This window comes from Enhydra lutris, unplaced genomic scaffold (assembly GCF_002288905.1).
Source record: "Enhydra lutris kenyoni isolate GAN:26980312 unplaced genomic scaffold, ASM228890v2 scaffoldscaffold69, whole genome shotgun sequence".
Classification (NCBI taxonomy): domain Eukaryota; kingdom Metazoa; phylum Chordata; class Mammalia; order Carnivora; family Mustelidae; genus Enhydra; species Enhydra lutris.
The window spans coordinates 2,651,962-2,676,138 of NW_019154153.1; the positions used below are offsets into that span (position 1 = coordinate 2,651,962).

The window sequence follows — 24,177 nt, forward strand, 5'->3', positions numbered from 1 at the left end:
ACAAAAGTCAAGAAATACCACAAATAAAAATCAGAAAACCGTTAAAATATTATTTATGAAATACTATACATTACATAACTTATAATACAATTTGAAATCAATGTAAAATAACGTATGGAACCATGCGGTCCAAGAAAGCTGTATTAAACCAGGGTAGTAACAAAAGAATGAAGACAGTGAATATTCTCATCACATTTAACACCAAGACCAGCAAAGTCTGTAACTACTTTATCCATCTAGTGAGTAAAATGTGGCTCCAGTCTTATTTTCAGAATCTTAATAGATACCTGCTAAGGTAAACCAAAGAAGTTTTCTTTGTACTGAATTACACACCTTGAATCTTTTTCATTTAATAAAATATTGAGCCGATGCCAGAAATGAATAGAATCTTTTAGTTCTACAAATACTGAGGTCCTAAGCACACTGCTAGATCATATTTATAATTATCCTTCCTTTTTCTTACATTTTCACTGAAGATTAAATATATTTATTATACTTAGACTATAATATGGGTATTCTACCTTTTTTTTTTTAAGTTTAGAATACTAGAGAGAAGATTTTTAAGTTTTAGAAAGGCCAAAAATGATTGTCCACAAAGAAAAAAAATTGGAAGGCACTGGAATTTTTTTATGTAAAACAAAGAATCAGAAGACAACTGAAGTAATGCCTTCAAAACTCTGAAGGAAAGATGCTTTCTGATCTAGAATTCTACATCCAAACTATCAATCAAATGTAAGGGAAGGATGCAAAATCAAAATCTTAAAATCACAGACTCTCTCAGAAAGCTACTAGGGATGTGGTCCATCAAACTTAAGTCAACCTAGAAAGAGGAAGACATGGGACCCAAAAAAAAGGATATCTACCATAAATGAGTAGTGAAGGGAACCTCAGGGTAACCAGAAGCCTAGAGAATAAAGAGAATTCACAGGAGAGGATAGAAACTCAAGGAAAGATGTTTCCAAGAAAAAACAGTGGATGAACAGATTACGAGGTTAATAAGTAAGGGTTGATGAATTCTCTAATTACCAACATTGAGAGGAATGTTATAGTAGGAGAAAGGAATTTGGGAATAAACTGGTGATATGTATACAAATAAATTATAAAACAAATTTAAAAACACAATGCTATTATTACCACTAGGAAAAACTAAAAGTACAGTAGAGGAAATGTAATCATAATATACTATGTGCCTGAGACATAATAATGTAAAACTTATATTAGAAAGACGGAAAGAGGGAAGTATGTGTGGTGACTTGCTTAGAAAGGCTAATTCCTCATCATTCATAGTAAGAAGTCAGTAGATAATTAATGTCCAAATAAGAAAACAACAGTAAAAAAATGTCATTTGGAGAGGTGGAAGTGTTAAACAGTATTAGAAACAAGCAAAAGGGGTGAAAGCATGCTTGTCTCAGGGGAGCAGGAATCTAGGTTAGACAAGAATGAGGTAGAGGACTATCACTTTTATAAGCCATGTAGTATTATGTCACTTTGTAAATTATATAAATAAGCACTGTTAGAAAAAAAAATTCAAAATCAAATTTTAAAATGTTGAAAGAAAAGCAGATACTGCAAATAAATAAGAATACATGAATTTCTGGAAATAGTTAAAAATGTGAAGACTATTTCAGGTATGGATACTCTAAACATATGGGTTAACCATTTACTGGAAAAAGAAAAGACTGGGCAAATGTGTCTCAAGACAGTGCCAATGGTGAAAAAAATATATGAATTTCAAGTCACTCTCTTCCTCATTTTGTTCAAAAGTTGAATTTCTTCATGCAAATAATTTGCATAGCAGGTCAAAATTATGAGAAATTCTTTTCCAGTCTTTAGGTAACCATGGAATATTCTAAATAAGAACATTTTTTTAAAGAGATAAAATATTCCAGTAAGTTCTGCTATTATTCTGAAAATACCTAATGCATAAATATACCAATAGCATATGTGTAAGACACAGCACCAAGCCAAGAGCTTTGAAAATTGTTCCCATCCCCCTTTCTGTGCAAATAGTTTCTTCTTCCTTTTTTTTTTTTTTTTTTTTTTTAAATACCTATGAAAACAGTAGTGAGTAGATTTTGGTGATAGAGTTTGATGCAAAATTCTAGTGACAGAACTGTTCATTTACACTGCACTTAGTGGTGTATTTTGGTTTGAACAAAGAGAAAAATCTCTATTCAATGCCTAAACTTTAAGTAGAAAAAGTGACGGTTATCACCCACTTCTCCAAACATGTGTAAGCCAATAAAATGTCAGTAAGGTATAGCACTTTCAGAAACTGCAAAACACAAAGGAGTTCGTATACTTCTGCTTTTGTTAACACAAGGCTGGAGGAAGTAAGGGGATATGAGAAAACCCCTGGGAAGTCCTTCTTGGTTGCTCAAATAGTGACAGTGATTACACCAGATACATCCTAAGGCTCTGCCTATATGCTGTACACATTTAATTCTATTTTCTCTTTTAAAAGGCCCACATACACCAGTCTTTAAGATAAATCATAAGGCAGTCCTGCCATTCTAAGACTTGCTGCTTTAGCTTGCAATAAAATCTTCTTCAGCTAATACATTATTTGAGTTGTCTAATACAGTTATAGAAAATACATTATTTGTGTTGTCTAATACAGCAAATACATTATTTGTGTTGTCTAATACAGCCACATGTGGCTACTGTATTAAACAACACAAATAATGAGACGTGCCATAAATACACACTAAATTTTGAAGACAGTACCAAAAAAGTCATGTAATAATCCTCACATTGATTATATGTTGAAATGATAATATTTTGGATATACTGAATTCAATAAAGAACATTATTAAAATTATTAAGTTTCCTTTTGGTTTTTTAAATGAAGCCATTAGAAAATTCAAAATTATGTATGTACCCACATTTCTATTTTTGCTGGACAACACAGCAATAACTAGAACACATGTTATAAATACATCTCTTGGGGTGCATGGGTAGCTCAGTCAGTCAAGTATTTGCTTTAACTTAGGTCATGATCCTGGGATCCTGAGATTGACCCCTGCATTGGGCTCCCTGCTCAGTGGGGAGCCTGCTTCTCCCTCTCCCATTCCCCCTGCATGGGCTCTCTCGCTCTGTCAAATAAATAAAAGCTTTAAAAGAAAATAAGTTCATCTCTTTTCTTAGCTCAGAGCCCATTAACATAGAAATACGAGTTACATAGGTAAGAATCCTTATGGCAAACTGCCTAAAATTCTAGCAATCTAAAGCACTGAAAGGTACTGCAATGGTAACATTAATAAAACGAATTCAAATAGCATTAACTTTCTGCCAACAGAGAAAAACAAACTGGATTTCAAGGAAAAAAATTCTATATATGGCATATCACTTTAATACATAGGATATAAAGTGCCTGTATTAGTTGTTTATTATTATATAACAAACTGCCTCAAAACGTAGCAGCTTAAAATAACAGTGAACATTTTTTTTTATCATGCACAGCTTCTGTAGGTCCAAAACTCAAAAACAGCTTAGCCAAACAGTTCTGGTTCCAGGGTCTCTTATGGGGTCACAGTCAAGATGTCAGTCAGGATTTGGTCCTCTGTTTCCACTTACGTGGCTGGCAAGTTGGTGATAGCTATTGGCAAGGGGCCTCTTTTCTTCTCCACAGGGCTACTTGAGTGTCATTATGATATGGCGCCTGGCTTTCCTCATAGCAAGTGACCCAAGAAAACAAGACAGACACAGCAGTATCTTTTATGATCTAGCTTCAGAAGTCACATACTTCCACTTCTGATGTTTTCTATTGGTCACATAGACTAATCCTGATACAATGTGGGAGAGAACTACACAAGAGCTTGACCACCAGGAGGTAGGGATGATCTGGGGCCATCTTGGAAGATGATTATCGTAGTATGCTAGAGTATACTTCCAGCATAAGAAAACTGAATTATCAACAAAGCAATGGGGCATGAAAACAGTGATTATCACAACTGCGCCTGACAGAAAAATACCCGTTAGTATAACAGGGTCTTTACCAGAAAGACAGAGCTTTTTTTTATGAGGTTATATTGAAATGGAACCAAATGACACTAGATTACCTAAAATGTAAAAGGCAAAGATTAAAGATACTACACAAAATTAGGATATCCATTGGATATGAGATGAGCAAAATATGCCTTTTGTCAAAAATTATTCAGAATAAAACTTGCAATTGGATTGAGTTCTAATGAAGTATTTTCTTATGACTAAGGTAAAAATGAAGAGGATTCCAATTCAATTTGTTAGTAGTTCAGTACTAAGAATACTCAATGATATGAATGGTATATCACCAATCAATCAGAGGTCAACTAAAAAAAATTACTGGGTGGATGTTTAAAGAGCTATATATAATAGAAGTTATTTAATAAATTCAGTCTTCACATTTTAGTGATGCTCTTTGGGGAATAAACCCATTTTTAAGGAAATTATGAGAATGAAGTATTCCTGGTCTTATTGGCCCCCACTGACTAAAGACCCTCCTTAAATCCTGTTCCTTTATGAATTTTCATTAAAATTGATTTTACTCTTGAAAGGCAAAAAAAATAATAATAATAATAATAATAAAATTTAGCAAAAAATAAGTCTAATTTAAAATTACAAAGAGGGGAATTATTTGTACTGTTTGGAGCTATCCAATTTTCTAGCCCTCATTTATTAGAAGAATATCAAATTGGCAGCATTGGGTGGGGGGGGGCGAAAACTACATAGAGAAAGAAACTTGAATTTCATTCACCTGCTGTAACTTGGAATTTTACTCTGTTTAACCAATTTAGGCAACCCAAAATTTAGACATGTACTGTAACTCACGTAAAATCTATCTGTAGACAGGGAAGGAACATGCTTCACCATTTTAAATAGTTCTTATCACTTAAAATGAAAGTAGTATCTTTAGAATTTTACTTCAACTGCTACAAATTATGTTTGCAATCATCAATTCTAACACAGACCAGTTTTCCTACACCTAGATTAGGTGCTGAAACCTACTTATTATGCCAACTACACTTACCAAATAAGGTCAAATAAGACCACTTCATTTACAGAGTATAGGGTTCAAAGCAGGTTTGTGTGACTAGTTCTGGGCGGATGGTAAAGGGACAGAGGAAGTGGGAAGCTACCAAAAAATTCTTCATATCCTTAAATAAGAAGACTCCTACTAGTCAAGAAATCAGGGCAAAAGCTGTGACACATTAACACACATTAACAAGAAGATCGGATTCTAGCAAATACCATACGACAACTACTGACACTCATCTGAACTTTGCTTCTTGGCATCAGCTCTATCAACATCAACTACATACCACTGCAGCTGTTAGACTCTAGTCTCCACTGCCTTTCCTTCAAACCAAACATTCAATAAGAACAGTGAAGGCAAAACAATCAAACAACGCAGCAGTTAAAAAATAATTTTCTGTTCTCTTCAAATATCGCCATCAAAATTAAAAGGGAAAAAGGTTCAATACTACAGTAACCTAAAAAGAAATCATTTGATAATGACAGATCTTATTAAACTTTTCCCTTTGTCAGTAGCAGAGGGAAAGTCACTACAGATCTCCCACAGATTATCCAAGGTAACCCAGCCTCCCCTGTTCACCCGTCCCTTTCCCAACTTGAACTCTGCTGTGATTATGGAGGTCATTTCTTTGGGTTAATATTAAGAGCTGCTTCCTTTGGAGTAAACACCACTTACCAAAAAGGCTTTAACATGTTCTGAAAGATATTAATGTTAACTGCTATCCACTATCCTTAACGTAAAGAGACAGTAATTCTTCATTACTCTCCACCCCACTGCTTATTCTTCCTCCCTTTTCCCCATCCCCCAAGCATACACACACAGCAGAAGATTTCATTTAAATCATTCAACATGTCAGAATTCAATTACCAACTACTCATATGCTTATTGGGGGAAAAAAATTGAAGCCAGATGCATTGATAAAGTCAATTTTAAGAAAAGAAAGCTAGCCTAACACAGAGACAGAAATTGGTTATACACCAACTACTTTTTATTTTAAGGAAATGCTTGGGGTTAAAATTTAAAGAGATTTTCTTCCCCCTTCTGTCCAAAGTCCCTCAAATATCTCCCCTGTTTTAGAGAACTCTGTTATGAGCTTAATAGTTAAAAATCAAAGTCAAACGAGCAGATGGGTTTCATTAAAGAAACAGAAATATATACATATAAAATGATGCTTTTACATAAATAATTTTTACAGAGCATATTGTACAAATACCCATGTAGATAAGCCAGGTTCTTATCTTAAAAATTCTGGGAGCTGGGTATCAGAAACTTGGGCAAGGACATAGGCTTTGCCTAATCTTACTACACATCTCCTCTGATCAATAATGCTTATAAAAACAACAAGCATACATTTTCAAAGCCTTTACCAAAATCCCAAAGATAATTTCTTACTTAAAATAATAAACAACTGATGTGGTCCATAAGAGAATGACGTTTGTCTTTGAGGTCTTGGCAAAGGGGATACATAATACCTGCTTCTGCTCTCTTAAAAATAAAAAGGATCTTCTCAGAGACTTCACTTTCCAAATATAAAAGAGGGGTTTCCACAACAACACAAAAGAAAGGACTAAACCATTCATTTCACTGAAGTGAGGACACAGTACTTCTAAGAATTTTAGTGCCAGATGTAACTTTAACTACTCATTATTTTATGGAGAGGATTCTTGTAATAAGCTAAAAGGGTGTTGGCTAAAGGTTTCCATAGAATAGGTCTAATTTAACAGCGGGAAGCAGCTTAGTAGGCTACCTTCACATGAATATTATCAATAAACACTCCTTCAGTACCTTTCACTGGCTATCAAACAGAACTGATTTTTGGCCAGAGAAAAGTATCTATAGAGTCCATTTCAACACTGTAGAGTTCCTTAAAATGATTTTATGACTTGTTTTGCTTTTTTCTAAATGATAAAAAGCAGCACAGTTTGGGCTAAAAGCTTTAAAAAATCACACACATGCCAACAATTTGAGTAGGTGCTTCACCTGCAGGAAAACCAAATTTTCAAGTTAATTCCATCAACTATGCAAAAGGTTGTTAAAATGGATGCTATCTGTATGTATACTCTTCCAGTGTAATCCCTAAGTCTACTTAATATTTGCCGAGAACACAATAAAACCCCACCTATGCCCATACTCTAGCCAGAAAAAAGAACTGTCTTGCCAAGAAAAAAAATTAATTAAAGAGGAAGAAATAATACAGGATTAAATCTTTAAATAGGTCGAGAATGTCTGTTAAGAAACCAAAATTGATTTTTACAAGAACATCGTTAATAGATCAGAGGTATCTAATCAGATGACGCATTCCATAGTATTTCTAGAAAGGTATCAGACACTCTTAATTTTTTTTAAAGGTTTTCTTAAATAAGTATCCCCATGGCCAATGTGAAAACCAAAGATAAGTAGTCTTCATTTCAGAAAGGAAAAAAAAAAAATCTCTTACTAAAATGGAAAAATTATTTTGACAGAGCAAATCCAATCAAATTTTAAAAAACACAAATGTTTCACCGATAATGCATCTAAAAAGAGAATATGCCTAAATATATGTAAAGTTTCCCTATCTCTATTTCTATTGTTTTCACTTTCTTTGAACTTTATTCTTAATATTCACTGGTCTCAGGAGAGCTGACTCACAAGAGCTGCAGTGTTCTTTCAGCAGCCCCATTAATCTCTGTGACAGTAGCCTCTCTCAAGGTTAAATTCAAATACTTATCTTTGTTATAAATAAAAACAAAGCACTAAACTACTACTGATATGAGCTTCTAACCCCTCACTATTTCAGACTCCTTTGTCTTATTAGAATATGACTAAAACTTGCAGTTTTGTCAAAAGACAAAGTGAGTGTTTTTGCTTAAAGAAAAAAAATATTTAAGGTAAATATTCTCAACTAACCGAAAACCCGGTATTTCCTTTGTTAAAATATGGGAACTCCTTAAAGGGTAACCCATGAAATTTTAGTGAATACTAAGATGCTAAATGTTGTAGCATCATACAAGGTTTTTTTTTTAATTTTTAATTTTTCAATTAAATTTTTAATTTAAGAATTTTAATTTTTAATTTGTAACTAAATCTTTAAATTTTATTATTTATAACAATGATAGCTGCACTTAATGAATGGCTACCTACCTAAAACATTATTTCAATATTTCTGAAAAGAAATGTTTAAAATAGCCCTTAACCTAAGGCAGATAGAAACTAGTCAAGAAGAGAAAAGTGATTAAATCACACAGGAATAAATATAGAACAGTAAGAAGTAGAAAACAATAAAGTACAATTAAACATATAGGCTGAGGAACAAGGAATAAAACAATAATAAAACAGAATGTAGAGATCATCAACAAAGGTTAATTTTAAGCCAGAATCTTTAGGTGGTAAAACTGGAAATCCAAAGAGAAAGGATTCTGTGCAAGAAAAAACATAGATTAGAAAATCAATAAACCATATTTAAGAAACATAAACACTATTAGCTTCTCTAGGATACAGTAGCTATGCTAGTAAGTATCTCACCTAAAAATTAGGTTAGAAATAAAGGTTTGGGGGCGCCTGGGTGGCTCAGTGGGTTAAAGCCTCTGCCTTCGGCTCAGGTCATGATCCCAGGGTCCTAGGATAGAGCCCCGTGTCAGGCTCTCCGCTCCGCGGGGAGCCTGCTTCCTCCCCTCTCTCTGCCTGCCTCTCTGCCTACTTGTGATCTCTCTCTCTGTGTCAAATAAATAAAATCTTAAAAAAAAAAAAAAGAAATAAAGGTTTGGTTGATGGGAGAATCCAAAGGCCAAGCTAAGATGCCTGTGAACAAGGAGGTTCTGGACATCTCTTGATGCCACTGAAATAAATAAACACTTTTAAAGAGAACTATGTACAATGTACCAAAACCTGGTTCCCAAACTCAAATATGTGGGGGAAACAGCACACAAATTATTAGTATGTAATACAAAGTAAGCGAAAATAAGCTCTGAAATCAAAGCAGAAACAAAGTCTAATAGAATTACAACACAGGGCCTGATTAATTCCAACTGTGAGGATTTAGGCAGGCTGCACAAAAGGGAGGAGCATTTGATCTGAACCTCAGAAGATGGGCAGGCTTTCAACAGAGAGTTTTTCTAATCACAACATCACCATCAGTCAAATCAGCAAAGATTATGCTTTCATATAATGTTTATTTAGGAAGGAAGAAGCCCTTGTTGGGATTTGCCTAGTTTCAGTTTTTTATACAGCAATTACTGTAGTTCATAAACTGCACAATAACACTCCTTTTGACATATTCACCATATCACAGCACTCAGCACAGTGACACTTCCATAACAGGCACTCAATAATGTTTACTGAGGACAGCTACAGAGTATCCTGAAGTCTTATTTAGCCAAGTAAAGTAAAATACGGCTTACAAAAAACATTAATGAAACAACTCAGAACTAATTTAAAACAGAGCTAAAATCCTGAGTAAGGAAAACAAAATTCAGCAAAATTAAATGCTGAATATCAAAGGAAGAGGCACTATAATTAAAAAACATGATAATAGGAAAGACTCATTGCCAATATGTACTGCATTGCTTTTATCATTCATGTCCTATATTTGTGAATATCAACTGGAATTGTAAAATAGTTTAAATGTATGTATGGATCATACTAGAAACACTTTAACCATCGTATAATCAAGTCTTTTTTTTTCTTTTTTTTTTTTTAGAGAGAGAGAGAGAGAGAGAGAGAGAGAGGAGGAAGCAGGCTCGCCGCTGAGCAGAGAGCCTGATGCGGGGCTCAATCCCAGGACCCTGGAATCATAACCTGAGCCGAAGGCAGAGACTTAACCCACTGAGCCACCCAGGTGCCCCGTATAATCAAGTCTTAACATTAGTTATCTATATACCCAAGAAAGACATTACAAAGACCTTGTGACCTTAGGACAAAGAATTTTGGTGAGTGTGTGACAGAAAAATTGTTCAGGGGAAGTGTCTGCATCAACATAGGACTATTTAACTATCTCCAAGGTCAATAAGGTATGAAGACATCTATTTACTTTAACCCAAGGAGACCACTGCTCTTGACCATTTTGAATACACTAGACCACACCACTCAACTATGCTGTCCTCATTCTCAGCCTCTCAGCACCATTAGCATGAAGTATTTACTCCCTCTCTGGAGACAATCTTCTCTCTTGCCTTCTATAATGTCTTACTCTCCTTTTCCCTCCCACCTCAACTGGTCTTTTCATTTGTTTCCTTTCAAACACCATCTTCTCCCACCCAACCCCATCTTTACCTACTGAGGACCTTAAGGGCTCAACTCTAACTCCATGCTCTTCTGTTAATATTTTACCTCTAGATGATATCACTGATTCTTATAGAGCTCAGAATGATTTTTAAACTCAAGTCCCCCAAATTAATTTACCATAATTTCTATTTATTACTTGGTTAGTTTTATCATTATGGTATATTGTCTTCCCCATAAGAAAATATGCTCCAGAAGGGCAAGAAATAAGACTTTTCACTACTATAACCAACTCTAGCAACAGACCTTTACACTTAGAAAGCATTTGATGAATTTATATGGAATAAATGGAAGACATCAAGGAAAATGAGTGAAAAGTAAGCTTAATATCTTAGAGGAATAGAGACTAGTCAAAGCACATCAGCTCTAACAAAAGAGCCATATTATCATATCATGGCTTTACAGTTTGGGTCGAATTTTCAGAACAATCAACTTGCTCAACTAAATTCTACATTAAATTAAGCCTTTAGGATATCAAACAATATAGAGAACACAATAACATCTGCATTGCAAACATAGAAACAGTATTTCAAAAAAAGCCTAATATATCTATCCTGTATCATTAACCTTGGAGGTAAGAGGTTTTTGAAATTGATAGCTCATTTCTTTCAAGGGGATGGGAAAGTGAAGTAGGTAATTAAAAGCTGAGAAAAGAGAGTCAATGACAACTTTAAATAAATTTTTTATTCTGAACTAATTATAAATATACAGAGAAGCTGCAAAATTAGTACACAGTTCCTATATACCTCTCCACCCAACCTCTTCTCATGTTAAGAGCTTACATAACCACGGTAACAATGATCAAAATTACGAAACTGACAATACTTAACCAAAGTACAATACTTTTTACCAAACTAAAGGCTTTATTCTAATTTCAACACTTTTCCCCTAATGTCCTCTATCTGTCTCAGGGTTCAATCCAGGATCTCACATTTCATTTACTTAACATTTCTTCTAAGTTCCCACCAACCCTCCTATAACAGTGTTCAGTCTTTGTCTTTCATGATCTTGATACCTTTTTAAAGTATACTGCACAGTTATTTTATAAAATGTCCCAGAATATGGATTTGCCTGGTATTTTCTCGTGACTGGAATACGATAATTTTTTTTGGAGAAATAGCAACACAAAAATGATACTGTCTCCTTCTCAGTATATGTGACTACTGGTAATGTTAACCTTGATCATTTTGTTAAGGTATCCGCTAGGTCCATTCACTGAACCATTACAGTCTTACATTAGTAAACATCGCAGGGAATATATTTTGAGACTATGCCAGTCTTATGATGATTTAAATGTTCACCCACTAATTTTCATAAGCATCAGTGGATCTTGTCTGCAACAGTTCTTACTGAGGTGTTTGCTTCACGGTGATTATTTAAAATCTATTTCCTTCTACACTTACTAATTAGAAATCTTCTTTGGAAGAGATACCCTTACTCCTGCACTAACTTTCTCATTTGATTACTTATATCAGTATGGACTCATGAATATTTATTTCATTCTATGGATTAAAATATTATCATTATTTTTTTTTTAACTCAAATTGTTTTAGCATGAGCTATCAGATGCTCCTTTAGGTTGGCTCCTATGTTCTTTCTACAAGTTCCCATTTTTCTGTTGAGCACTTTCCTATTTTCTGGAACCACAAAGTTATCCAGGCTCACTGTTTATTTTCCCTGCCCCAGCCCTGAAATCAATCACTTCTCCAAGATGCCTTGGTCCATTTCACTGGAGAAAGGTATACAGCAACCAAAATCTAGGTGTTAGGTATGCGTATTGCTTCTAAGCCCTCTTAATGGACAGTTAGGAAATAAAAGCATGTACAATAACCCCATACATATACACACAGTAATATTTCTACATCTATCTGCATATAAATTAAATACCATGACTTCGTAGTAATATCTCTTGATTCTAGTCCAACACCACAGGGCTCATTTAAGCCTTCCCATTTTACTTATTTATAAATTCTTGAACAATGAAAACTTAAGCCCTCATTATCAATACTTATTTGAATTCTAGTACACATATCAAGTACTTTCAGAATGGCTAACCTATTGCCTGTGAGAAACACATTACTAGATTACAAGATTTATATACAGTTCTATTTAGCTTAATAGCATTCAATCAAGAAAATATTTTCCAAAGCTACTTAGGTTAGTTCTCTTCTTCCCTGCCCCTTTGAGGGTGTTTGTATTATTTGTTTATAAAACAAGTTTGCTCGTTAGTGTTTGTATTCTCTTTTGGTTTCCCCCAATGCATCTGATTGGTTTCGTTTACTTAGGTTTTAGAGTATGTGAAATATTACTGCGGTTTGGAGAGTCAGAGCTATTCTCTAGAGATATGCTAAGAGAAGGTTCTCTTCAAATGCACCACCCCAATTCCATTTCCCCCTTCTTTCCATTCTTCTTCCCAACACTCCCATAGATTACTGGTCTCTCTACTTTCTAGTTTATCCTTCCTGTTTTCTTTTGTAAAAAAGATCAGATATGTGTATATTTTCTTATACCAAGATTAGCATACAACAAATAGTTTTTGTGCTTCTCCCCCTCCTCAACTTAATGGGATGTCCAGGAAATCATTCCGTATCAGCTCATTAGAGATCTTCCTCTCTTTTTTAAAGCTGCCAAGTCTCCAATGTATGGGTGTACCACAGGAGATTCAAGCACTCTCTATCTATGGGCATTTAGGTTGTCCAATAGTTCACACTTACCAACAACACCGAAAATAACTTTTTATGTGAATATCTTATACTGCTGGAGATGCATCTTCAGATACAACGAGATGATGGATACCCAGGTCAATAAGCTAACTGTATATGTATATGCTAATTATAACCCACATTAAAAAATCTTGCTTGAGACTTTACTAATTTTTAAGAGTATAAAGGGACTTCTAAAACCAAAAAATTTGAAACTAGTTAATATATCTTAGTTATAACTGTCCAAAATACAAAGGTACAAACAGAATACAATGGTATGCAGTCATATCTTAAAAAGGACACTCATAACTAAGGCCATGATAAACAATGGCCATGTTTATAGTTTGCAGGATTCCCAAGTTCCCTCCATTATCAGGTATGATTTTCATTTCATATGTAAGGAATTTGTTTAATCTTTTTGGAACATTTTTAATGTGATGAGCCAAGAACAATGAGTAAAGTAACAACTTATTTCCAAACTCATGCTGTGCCAAAAAGGAATACTTTAAGTTCCATCTAAATACTCAAAACATGGAAAACTGGGAAGAAATGAACTTATCTTTTCAAAACACTTTCAAGATAAAGCCTAGAATTTTGAAGTTAAAAAAAAAAAAACAGTACAGCAAGGACAAATGTGCAAATATTACACACAACTATCAAGAACAAACCTCACATATGATATTGAACAAAATAAGTCACAAAAGAATAAATCTGATGACTCTATTTATATAAAATAAAAATATGTAAGGCTAACTTATACTTTTTATTTAATATATACACAGGTTGCAAAGAGCAATAAAAGTCCAAGTAATAATTTCCTCTGAAGGAAGGGAGGAAATAATGATTGGGAAGGAATACACATGTGACTTCTGGGATACCAAAAATCTTCTCATTTTCCGAGATGACCACTTTGTATGTATTATTTACACTGTGTGTATACATATGCTTTTTATTATGTATTTTTTAAAATATATTTATCTGGGGCGCCTGGGTGGCTCAGTGGGTTGAAGCCTCTGCTTTCAGCTCAGGTCGTGAGCCTGCTTCCTCCTCTCTGCGCCTGCCTCTCTGCCTACTTGTGATCTCTGTCTGTCGAATAAATAAATAAAATCTTTAAAAAAAAAAATAAAATAAATAAATAAATAAATAAATTTATCTTTCAGAATAAAGAAAGGCAAATTTTAAAAGCAGTACTACTGCTTTGTGGCAAATTGTAATTTCTGCTAGGAGGAGTGAAGCCACAATAAACTACCATAGCTGGCAGTCAGTCACTGAATAACAAAACATGAAAATGAACCTTCTAGTTTTAAAGCAGGTTCAAATCTTCACAAACAAAACACACTATGTGCTTATTAACATGATCAAAAGAATTAATCTTTGGAAGGCAGGTGGCATCTGATGAAGATTAAATATTCATTATTCATCAAAGTTGAAAACATTAACTATATTTTTTAACACGATAGAGAACATATTATAATCCTAGAATTATTATGCCTATAATGGAAATACTAAAATAATTCCTTCCATTTGCATTTCCTATTTCATAAAAAACATCAATAAATGGGCCCAAATATATATGCAGAAATTTAAAACACAAAAAGATTCAGGTATTAAGAGCTACTGTTAATACAAATCTTAAATCAATTGCTTTTCTACTATTTTACTCCCATGAATTCTGTGATTAGCCATTTCTCCAAGAATCTCTAGCTTCTTTTAGTGGGGAATCCTATTCAGAGATCACAATCTGAATGCTAGCTACCACCAGGTTGTCATTTGCACTAAAATGGTTAAGAAGTAAGTGGCAAAATTAGTAAAAGAGCTGAGATCAGATGCAAATTATCCTATTTGTAATACTATGCCCTTTCCCTGTGTTTCAATAAATTACATCCATGTGTATCTTGCATATGGCCATGAACTATCATTTCTCATAAAATTTATAGCCATCACTTACTGAGACACCTTGGAAAAATCATTCATCTACTCTAAATTAGTTTTCTATGTAATATATAAATAAATAATCTGACTTACTTCTTAAATTATACAAAGAGGAAATGGGATATTACACGTGAAGGCTTTTTTGATGTTAACATAAAAACTGACAAAAGATTAAAAGGGCATCTTTCAGTTTACACAGATAGACTAGTAACAAAACATTAAAGGGACAGAGGGCACAAGATAAATGAAATGTTAAAGAGATAACATAAATAAGGGCTTGTCCTATAAAATAAATATTTTCTGTAATTAAAAATAATGTGATCGTACTTCAACAAATGAGGTTGAAAGAAATCCTAGGAATAGCCTATTAAATAATTTCATCAAATATAAAGATGCCAATTCAAACTTGTGAGCAATGAAATAATTTCCTATCAATAACCTAGTGAAATTTAGCAATGAAGAAAAATAAGACCCTCATGACACAAAATACCTTAAAATAATTTAAATTAAAAAGTAGGGATGCCTGGGTGGCTCAGTGGGTTAAGCCTCTTCAGCTCAGGTCATGATCTCAGGGTCCTGGGATCGAGTCCCACATTGGGCTCTCTGCTCAGCGGGGAGCCTGCTTCCCCCTCTCTCTCTGCCTGCCTCTCTGCCTACTTGTGATCTCACGTGCTCTCTCTGTCAAATAAATAAATAAAATCTTTAAAAAAAAAAAGAAAAAGTAAAGGTAAGGGGCGCCTGGGTGGCTCAGTGGGTTAAAGCCTCTGCCTTCGGCTCAGGTCATGATCCCAGGATCCTGGGATCCAGTCCCACATGGGGCTCTCTGCTCAGCAGGGAGCCTGCTTCCTCCTCTCTCTTTGCCTGCCTCTCTGCCTACTTGTGATCTCTGTCCAATAAATAAATAAAATCTTAAAAAAAAAAAAATGTAACGATGAGGGCACCTGGTTGGCTCAGTTGTTAAGCATCTGTCTTCGGCTCAGTTCATGATACCAGGGTCCTGAGACTGAGCCCCGCATCAGGCTCCCTGTTCAGCTGGGAGTCTGCTTCTCCCTCTCCCTCTGCCCCTTCTCCTGGCTTGTGTACGCTCTGTCTCTCTTTCTCAAATAAATAAAATCTTTAAAAAAACATATAGGTAAAAAGTGAAAGCCCAGAACAACTTAAAAATATTTGTAGATAAATATTTATATATTCCCTTAACAGGAATAAATGAACCAAAAAATGCTTGGGGAAAGGGCCAACACGGAGGAGAAATAATATCTGATTTACATTAACAAATGACAATTTAAGACATGAATAAATACTTAGCCTCACTGGTAATCAGAGAAATATAAATTAAAACAAAAATTAAATATTTTCCATCCATCAGATTGGCAGAGAGGAAGAGAAAATTGGCAGTATTGACTGTTGTTGGCAAGAGGAAGGGAAAATTGGTATGCTGCTTTATCAAAAGGTGCTGCATTTGAGAAAATGTATACTATTCCTATAAGCACTACGTACTTTATAATCAATAAAATTTATATAAAAGATGAATGAAAAAAGAAATTAAAAATACGTCTGAAATAGAATTTGTTGTAAAGCCTAAAAATGGCTTCCACAATAATAACTCTTCCAAATCTCTCCAGTAAAGATTTCATGATAATGCAACTGTGACAAAATCCCTCATACCCAATTCGAAGTTGTAACGAGAGAAAAACGAAATGACAATGGCTTAGCAGCCTTGGCAGAAGTTTCAGAGGTTTCTAGCAAAGCTTATGATATTCTTCTCTAAAATTTAAACCTTCATTCTGACAGGCTAGAGATCCAGAAAGTCTCAGTTAAAGTCACGGCTGAGCCACTTTGAAAACTGTGTGCATTTAGGCGAATAATTCAATTTCTCTGAGTCTGTTTCCTTATCTATAAAATGTGTACAAAACCATCTGTCCCACTGGATCACTGAAAGGTTAGAAACCATGAATGACCAGGGCCTAGGGCCAAGTACTGGGCACATATACACACTTCTCATATCATCACTACTCCTATCATTATGGAGTCTAATTTCACCCTAATTTGTGAATCATTAGGTCTACACATCAATTATCACTCTGCTGAAGTAAAAAATTATAGTTTATACATCCTGTATGACTGTGAAATATGCTCTCTACATTGAATGTTTAAAAAGGAGGGAAAGAAAGAGGGAGAGGGCAAAAAGGAAAAGGCAGGGGAAAAGGGAAAAGAAGAATGAAAAACACAGGAGGAAGCTCAACAGACACGAACCAAGTTTAGCAATGCACTTTAATGAAGGAAGATGGCAAACTGTAACACGGACCACCCTGAAGCTTAACAGAACCCACTCATTAAACTGACATTGAACTTACCAATTAAATGTGATCGACTTGAAGCAAGGTGAACTTTCTCCTATGCTGGGATGTCCTCACAAAGCTGTGGAATAAAACTTGCCTTTTCTATTTAAAGCCATTCCTTTATTGCTAAACAGTTGGGTCTCAGAGGAAGGCAGCAAGCAGGGTTACAAAGAGAAAAAAGAGGAGGATAAAGATGAAGAGGAAAACAACATGCAATTATGGATCAAATCTCTTCACCCAATCCTTTCAGACTGTCCTCGTGTTCTAACCTGTAGTTGCTGGGAACTGTCATTGAGATTGTCCTCCCTTCGTCGAGCCTCCTCAAGCATCTGTGCGCTCTTCTTCTTTTCCACCTGTTCCTTGTGCTTCAGATTTGCTACCTTCTTATTCTGGTCTTTCACTTGCCTATTGATAAAGGGGAGAAAAACCAAGCTTTTCATATATATGCACAGAAAAGAACATTTTCATTTACAAATCTATACCACCGACACCAAGTAACAGCTGAAAACGAACAAAGAATTCTTGCTGCAAGATTTTTCTAACAATTAAAAATTCTTTCCTACCAAGGGTAGCAAATTGGTTGCAATGATATTTCAGAAACTAAGTTTAAGCACGTACTTTATGAAGCACAAAGCCATAAAACATGAGAAAGGCACCAGGTAGCCTGAAAAAATCAATTCAGAGATTTATGTTGGAAACAGGGAAAGGCTACCAACATCAGTGCTATGAAAGAGCAGATTGGCCAAGTAAGAAAGATTTGATATTCTAGCTCTAATGTTACTATTATTAAATATTTCAAACTTTCAAAGACTACATATAATATATATGAATATGAAAATGATGATGTAACAATATGGGAACCCCGCTTAACCAACCAAAGATTATACGTACTTCTGAAGTTCCTAATCCTATTCCACTGCTTTCACACTAAAATAAGAAAGCCTTATATTCTAAATGTTGTGTTTAAGATCCCCCTGCTGTTATTATAGTATGCTACTAAATCGCTTATATAGGGATACTTCATTAAGTTTGAATGCTTTTGAAATTCATATATGGTTTATTACTAAATGATTTTCTTTTCAATGCATGTTTTGAGACTCATACTAAACAATGAGTTAATGCAGTTTTTTCAATCCCTTCAATTTTCACTACAGTATAAATATAAAGCAAATGTTTCAACCCATTCCCAAAGTGATGAACAGTGCAGTTGTTTCATATTTCTATTATGAGCAATGCTGCTAGTTATGCTTTGCTAGTTGTACCTATAAAAGAGTTTCTCTAAGGCAAGGGCCCAGAAACTGAAATGTTAGGCCATACAATAGGTATACCTTCAGATTCACTAATTATTTTCCAAGAAATTGCATTAACTTGTATTTTCACTAGTAGTACACAGCAATACCTGTTACACCTCTAGGAAATCAATAACAGTACTATCTGACTTTCTAAATATTAACATATATAGACAGATATAAATAATATCTCATTGTAGCTTTAAAATGCATATTGCTAACTACCAAAGCTGAATAACTTTTCTTTATTCTTTTCTTCTTTCTTCTCTTTTCTTAAATTTTAATTCCAGTATAGTTAACATACAATGTTATATTAGTTTCAGGTATACAATATCATAATTCAACAATTCTATACATTACTCAGTGTTCTTCATGATAAATGTACTTTTTATCCCCTTTACCTATTTTACACATCCTCCAATTCACCTCCCCTCTGGTGACCAGTTTGTTCTCTGTAGTTAAGAGTCAGTTTTTTGGTTTGTCTCTTTCTTGCTTTGTTCATTTGTCTGTTTCTTAAATTCCACATATGAGTGAAATCATATGGTATTTGTCTTTCTCTGACTGATTTCACTCAGCATAATACTGTATAGCTCCATCTACATTGTGGCAAATGGCAAGATTTCATTCTTTTTTTTTTTTTTTTTTTTAGGTTTTATTTATTTGACACAGAGATAGAGAGTATAAGTAAGCAGAGCAGCAGGGGCAGAGGGAGAGAGAAAAGTAGGCTCTCCACTGAGCATAGAGCCCAATATGGGGCTCGATCCCAGGACCCTAGGATCATGACCCAAGCCGAAGGCAGACGCTTAACTGACTGAGCCACCCAGGAGCCCAAAGATTTCCTTTTTATGGATGAATAATATTCCAGTGTGTGTCTGTGTGTCACACCTTCTTTATCCATTCATCTATCCATAGACACTTGAGTTGTTTCCATAATTTGGCTATTTAATGCTGCATTAAACATAGGACTGCATGTTATCTTTTTGAACTAGTGTTTTCATATTCTTTAGGTAAATAGTGGAACAACTAAATTGCTGAATCAATTGGTAGTCTTATTTTTTGAGGAACCTCCATATTGTTTTCCACAGTGGCTACACCAATTTACTTTCCCACCAACAGCGCACAAGGGCTCCTTTCTCTTCACATCCTCACAAACACCTGTTGTGTCTTGTGTTTTTGATTGCAGCCACTCTGACTGGTGTGAGGTGGTATGTCATTTTGGTTCTGATTTGTGTTTCCCTGATGATGAGTGGTGTTCACCATCTTTTATGTGTCTTTGGTAATCTGTACATCTTCCTTGGAGAAATGTCAATTCATGTCTCCTACCCTTTTTAAAATTGGATTATTTGTTTTTTTCATGTTGAATTGTAGAAGTTCTTTATATACTTTATCCCTATCACCTTCATTAGATACGTCATTTGCAAAGATCTCACATTCACTAGGTTCTCTTCTTGTTTGTTGATTGCTTCCTATGCTGTGCAGAAGCTTTTTATTTAATGTGGCCCTAACAGTTTACTTTTGCTTTTGTTTCCCTTGCCTCAGGAGACATATCTAGAAAAATGTTGTTACACCCGATGTCAGAGAAATTACTATCTGTGCTCTCCTTTCAGGATTTTCAAGGTTTGAGGTCTCACATTTAGGTCTTTAGTCAATTTTGAACTTATGTTTGTGTATGGTATAAGAAAGTGGTCCACTTTCACCCTTTTGCACATAGCTCTCCAGTTTTCCCAACACCATTTGTTAAACGGACTTTTTCAGCACTACATATTCTTGCCTCCTTTATAAATTAATTGATGATGTAACTGTGAGTTTATTTCTGGGTTTTTTATTCTGTTCCATTGATCTATGTATCCATTTTTATGCCAGTACCATACTGTTTTGATTACTACAAGTTTGTACTACATCTTGAAATCTGGGATTGTGTCATCTCTAGTTCTGTTCTTTTTCAAGATCACTTTGGCTATTCAGGGTCTTTTGTGTTCCACACAAGTTTTAGGATCATTTGTTCTAACTCTGAAAAATATAATGGATATTTTCATAGGGATTGCATTATATCTATACATTACTTCAGCTGTATGGACACTTTCACAGTATTTGTTCCTCCAGTCCATGAGCATGGAGTATCTTCTCATTTGTTAGTGTTATCTTCCATTTCCTTCATCAATGTTTTATAGTTTTCAGATTATAGGCTTTTGACCTCTTTAGTTAAGTTTATTCCTAGGTATTTTATATTTTAGTACAACTGTGTAAGGGACTATTTTTTTATTTTCTCTTTCTGCTTCTATGTATAGAAATGCAACAGATTTCTATATATTGCTTTTGTATACTGTGACCTTACTGAATTCATTTACCAGTTCTAGAAGGTTTTTGGTGGAATCTTTAGGGAGTTCTGTATACAGTATCATGTCACATGCAAATAGAAGTTTTATTTGTTCTTTGACAATTTGGATGCCTCTTACTTCTTTTTGTTGTCTGACTGCTATGGTTAGGATTTCCAGTACTATTTTTTTTTTTTTTTTTTTTTTTACTGTGAAAATCTTTTATTACTGTCTCTTGTGGCAAAATAACATTTTGTACAAGTAAGTCACCTAGTTTACTCTGAACACAAAGACAATAAAAACGGGAATGAAGATCTTAGGTGAAGGGGAAAGAGGAGGGAGGACAGATCTGGTCATTGATGTTTCTTATATTGTGTGAAAAATAGATTTACAGGGGAAAAAAAGAGACTTTCACAACTTCAATGACTTTACATGATCCTTTGTAAAACAAGGGGTTAAATCCGCCTCCACCAGACCCTTCTTGGGGCGCAGATGTTCTGTAACATGGAATGTGAAGAAACGATGAGCGGAGACGAGCAGGTGCTCACAGCAGGGACCGCAGCAGCCTCTGCATCAGGAATGCTCAGGCCCTGGCAAGGAATTCATGCTGTGGTTCTGGGGCCAGACTGTCTCCAGTCCCCAGACCTCACTGCCATCATGGTGACAAGAGACACCAAAAGAAAGTGACTTGACAGAGAGAAAAAAAGAGTACCCTGGCAGCCTCCTGGGGATGGCAGGACACACTAGGGCAAGACTCCCCCAACTTGTCTGTTACACACAGCCTATTAAATCCAGCCTATTAATTTCCAGAATGAAAGGGTGAGAATGGATATCCTTGTCTTGTTCCTGAGCTTAGGAAAAAAGCTCTCACCTTTTCCTCATCTGAGTATGATGTCTACGGTGGGTTTTTCATATATGGCCTTTTTTTATGTTGAAGTATGGTCCCTGAAAATCCACTTCGTTCGGAGTTTTATCATGAATGAATGTTGTACTTTGTCAAAAGCTTCTTCTCCATGTATTGAAATGATCATGCAGTTTTTTATCCTTTCCCTTGTTGATGTGACATATCTCATTAGTTTATGAATTAAACCACTCTTCTATCCAAGGAATAAATCCCGCTTGGTGATAATGATTTTTTTAATGTATTGTGGATTTGGTTTTATAGTACTTTGTTGAGGATTTTTGTATCTACGTTCATCAGAGATACTGGCCTGCAGTTCTCTTTTTTAATAGAGTCTTTAACTGGTTTTGGTATCAGGATAGTACTGGCCTCACAGAATGAATTTGGAAGCTTTCTTTTCTTTCTTTTCTGTTTCTTTGAATAGTTTGGAGAAGAATAGGTATGGGTTCTTCTTTAAATGTTTGGTAGAAATCATCTCTACAAGTCTCTAGTCATGAACTTTTGTTTGTTGGGAGGTTTTGATTACTGCCTTAATTTCATTGCTGGTAATCAATGTGTTCAAATTTTCTATTTCTTCTTATTTCAGTTTTATAAATTATATATTTCTAGGAATTTATCCATTTCTTCTAGGTTATCCAATTTGTTGGCATATAATTTTTCAAAATATTCTCTTATAACCCTTGTTATTTCTGAGGTTTCAGTTGTTATATCTCTTTCATTTCTGATTTTGTTTATCTGAGTCCTCTCTTTTTGTGGGGAGTCAAGTTAAAGGTTTATCAATCCTGTTGATCTTTTCCAGGAACCAGCTCCTGGGTTTGTTGATTTGTTCTGTTGGGGTCTTTTTTAGTTTACATTTATTTCTGCTCTACTATTTATTATTTCCTTCCTTCTACTGGTTTTGAGTTTTGTTTGTTCTTCTTTTCCTAGCTCTTACAGGAGGGTTAGCTAAGGTTTTTCTTGCTTCTTGGGGTAGGCCTATATTGCTATAATCTTTCTTCTTAGAACTGTTTTTGCCGCATCCTAAAGATTTTGGACTGCTGTCTTTTCATTTATGTTTGTCTTCATATATTTTTTTATTTCCTCTTTGATTTCATGGCTGACCCATTCATTGTTTGACAGCATGTTGTTTAACCTCCATGTATATGTAGTCTTTCCAGATTTTTTTCTTATGGTTGATTTCCAGTTCCATAGTGTTGTGGTTGGAAATGACATCGTAGGACTTCGACCTTTTTGAATTTGTTGAGACTTGTTTTGTGGCCTAATATGTGATCCATTCTGAAGAACGTAACCATGTGCACTTGAAAAAAAAGGTGTATTCTACTGTTTTAGGATGAAACGTTCTGAATATATCTGTTAGATCCATCTGGTCCAATGTGTCCTTCACAGCCACCATTTCCTTATTATTTTCTGTTTAGATGATCTGTCCATTGATATAAATGGGGTGTTGAAGTCCCTTCTATCAATTGAAGTCCCATTACTATCAATTATTTCCTTTATGTTTATTAGCTGTTTTATGTATCTGGGTACTGCTACGTCGGGTGCATACATATTTACAATTGCCACAATTGCTATGCCTTCTTGTTGAATTGTTCCCTTTCTAATGATATGGTGTCCTTCTTTGTCTCTTATTACAGCCTTAGAGTCTATTTTGTCTGATATAAGTATTGCTACCTCAGCTTTATTTTCATTTCGGTTTGCATGATAAGTGCTTTTCTATCCCATCACTTCCAATCTGCATGTGTCTTCAGGTCTGAAATGAATCTCTGGTAGGTAGCACACAGATGGGTCTTGCTTTTTTTAATCTACTCTGTCACCCTGTATCTTTTGAATGGAACATCTAGTCCATTTATACTGAAAGTAATTTTTGATAGGTATGTATTTATTGCTATTTTGTTACATGTTTTATGGTTTTTGTAGTTCTCTTCTCTTGCTCTCACAATTTGTTGACTTTCTTTAGTGATACATTTGGCTTACTTTCTCTTTATTCTTTGCATATCTCATTATCAGTTTTTGCTTTATGATTACCATTAGGCTTATATACAACATCTTATGCACGTAATAGTCTATATTAAGTTGATGGTCACTTAAGTTTGAGCTCATTCTTTACTCCTTCCCCGTACACTTCCCACATTTAGGTATACAGTATCATACTTTACATCTCTTTATTGTGTGAATCCTTTGGCTGATTTTTATAGATACACTTAATTCTATTGTGTTTACTCTTTTATTTCTTTTACTCTTATGGTCTTTCTTTTCCATTCAGTCCCCTTTAACATTTCCTCTAAGACTGGTATAGCGGTCATGAATTCCTTTAACTTTTGTTTGGGAAAAACTCTTCATCTCTCCTTCTATTCTGAATAATAGCCTTGCTAGATAAAGTATTCTTGGCTGCAGGTTTTTTTCTTTCAGGACTTTGAATATATCATGCC

The 24,177-nt window shown here is 34.7% G+C and overlaps 1 protein-coding gene across 2 annotated transcripts in view; it reads right to left on the reverse strand.

Moving 5' to 3' along the window:
• Positions 1-24,177, reverse strand: part of LOC111159681 (ELKS/RAB6-interacting/CAST family member 1) — a 510,890-nt gene that overhangs the window by 302,544 nt on the left and 184,169 nt on the right. The window contains exon 12 of one of the 2 annotated variants that reach the window (XM_022522253.1): positions 17,513-17,648. In XM_022522253.1, the coding sequence (XP_022377961.1) occupies positions 17,513-17,648 (136 nt within the window). The remainder of the gene's footprint in view (positions 1-17,512; positions 17,649-24,177) is intronic. The other variant, XM_022522254.1, reaches the window with a different exon arrangement.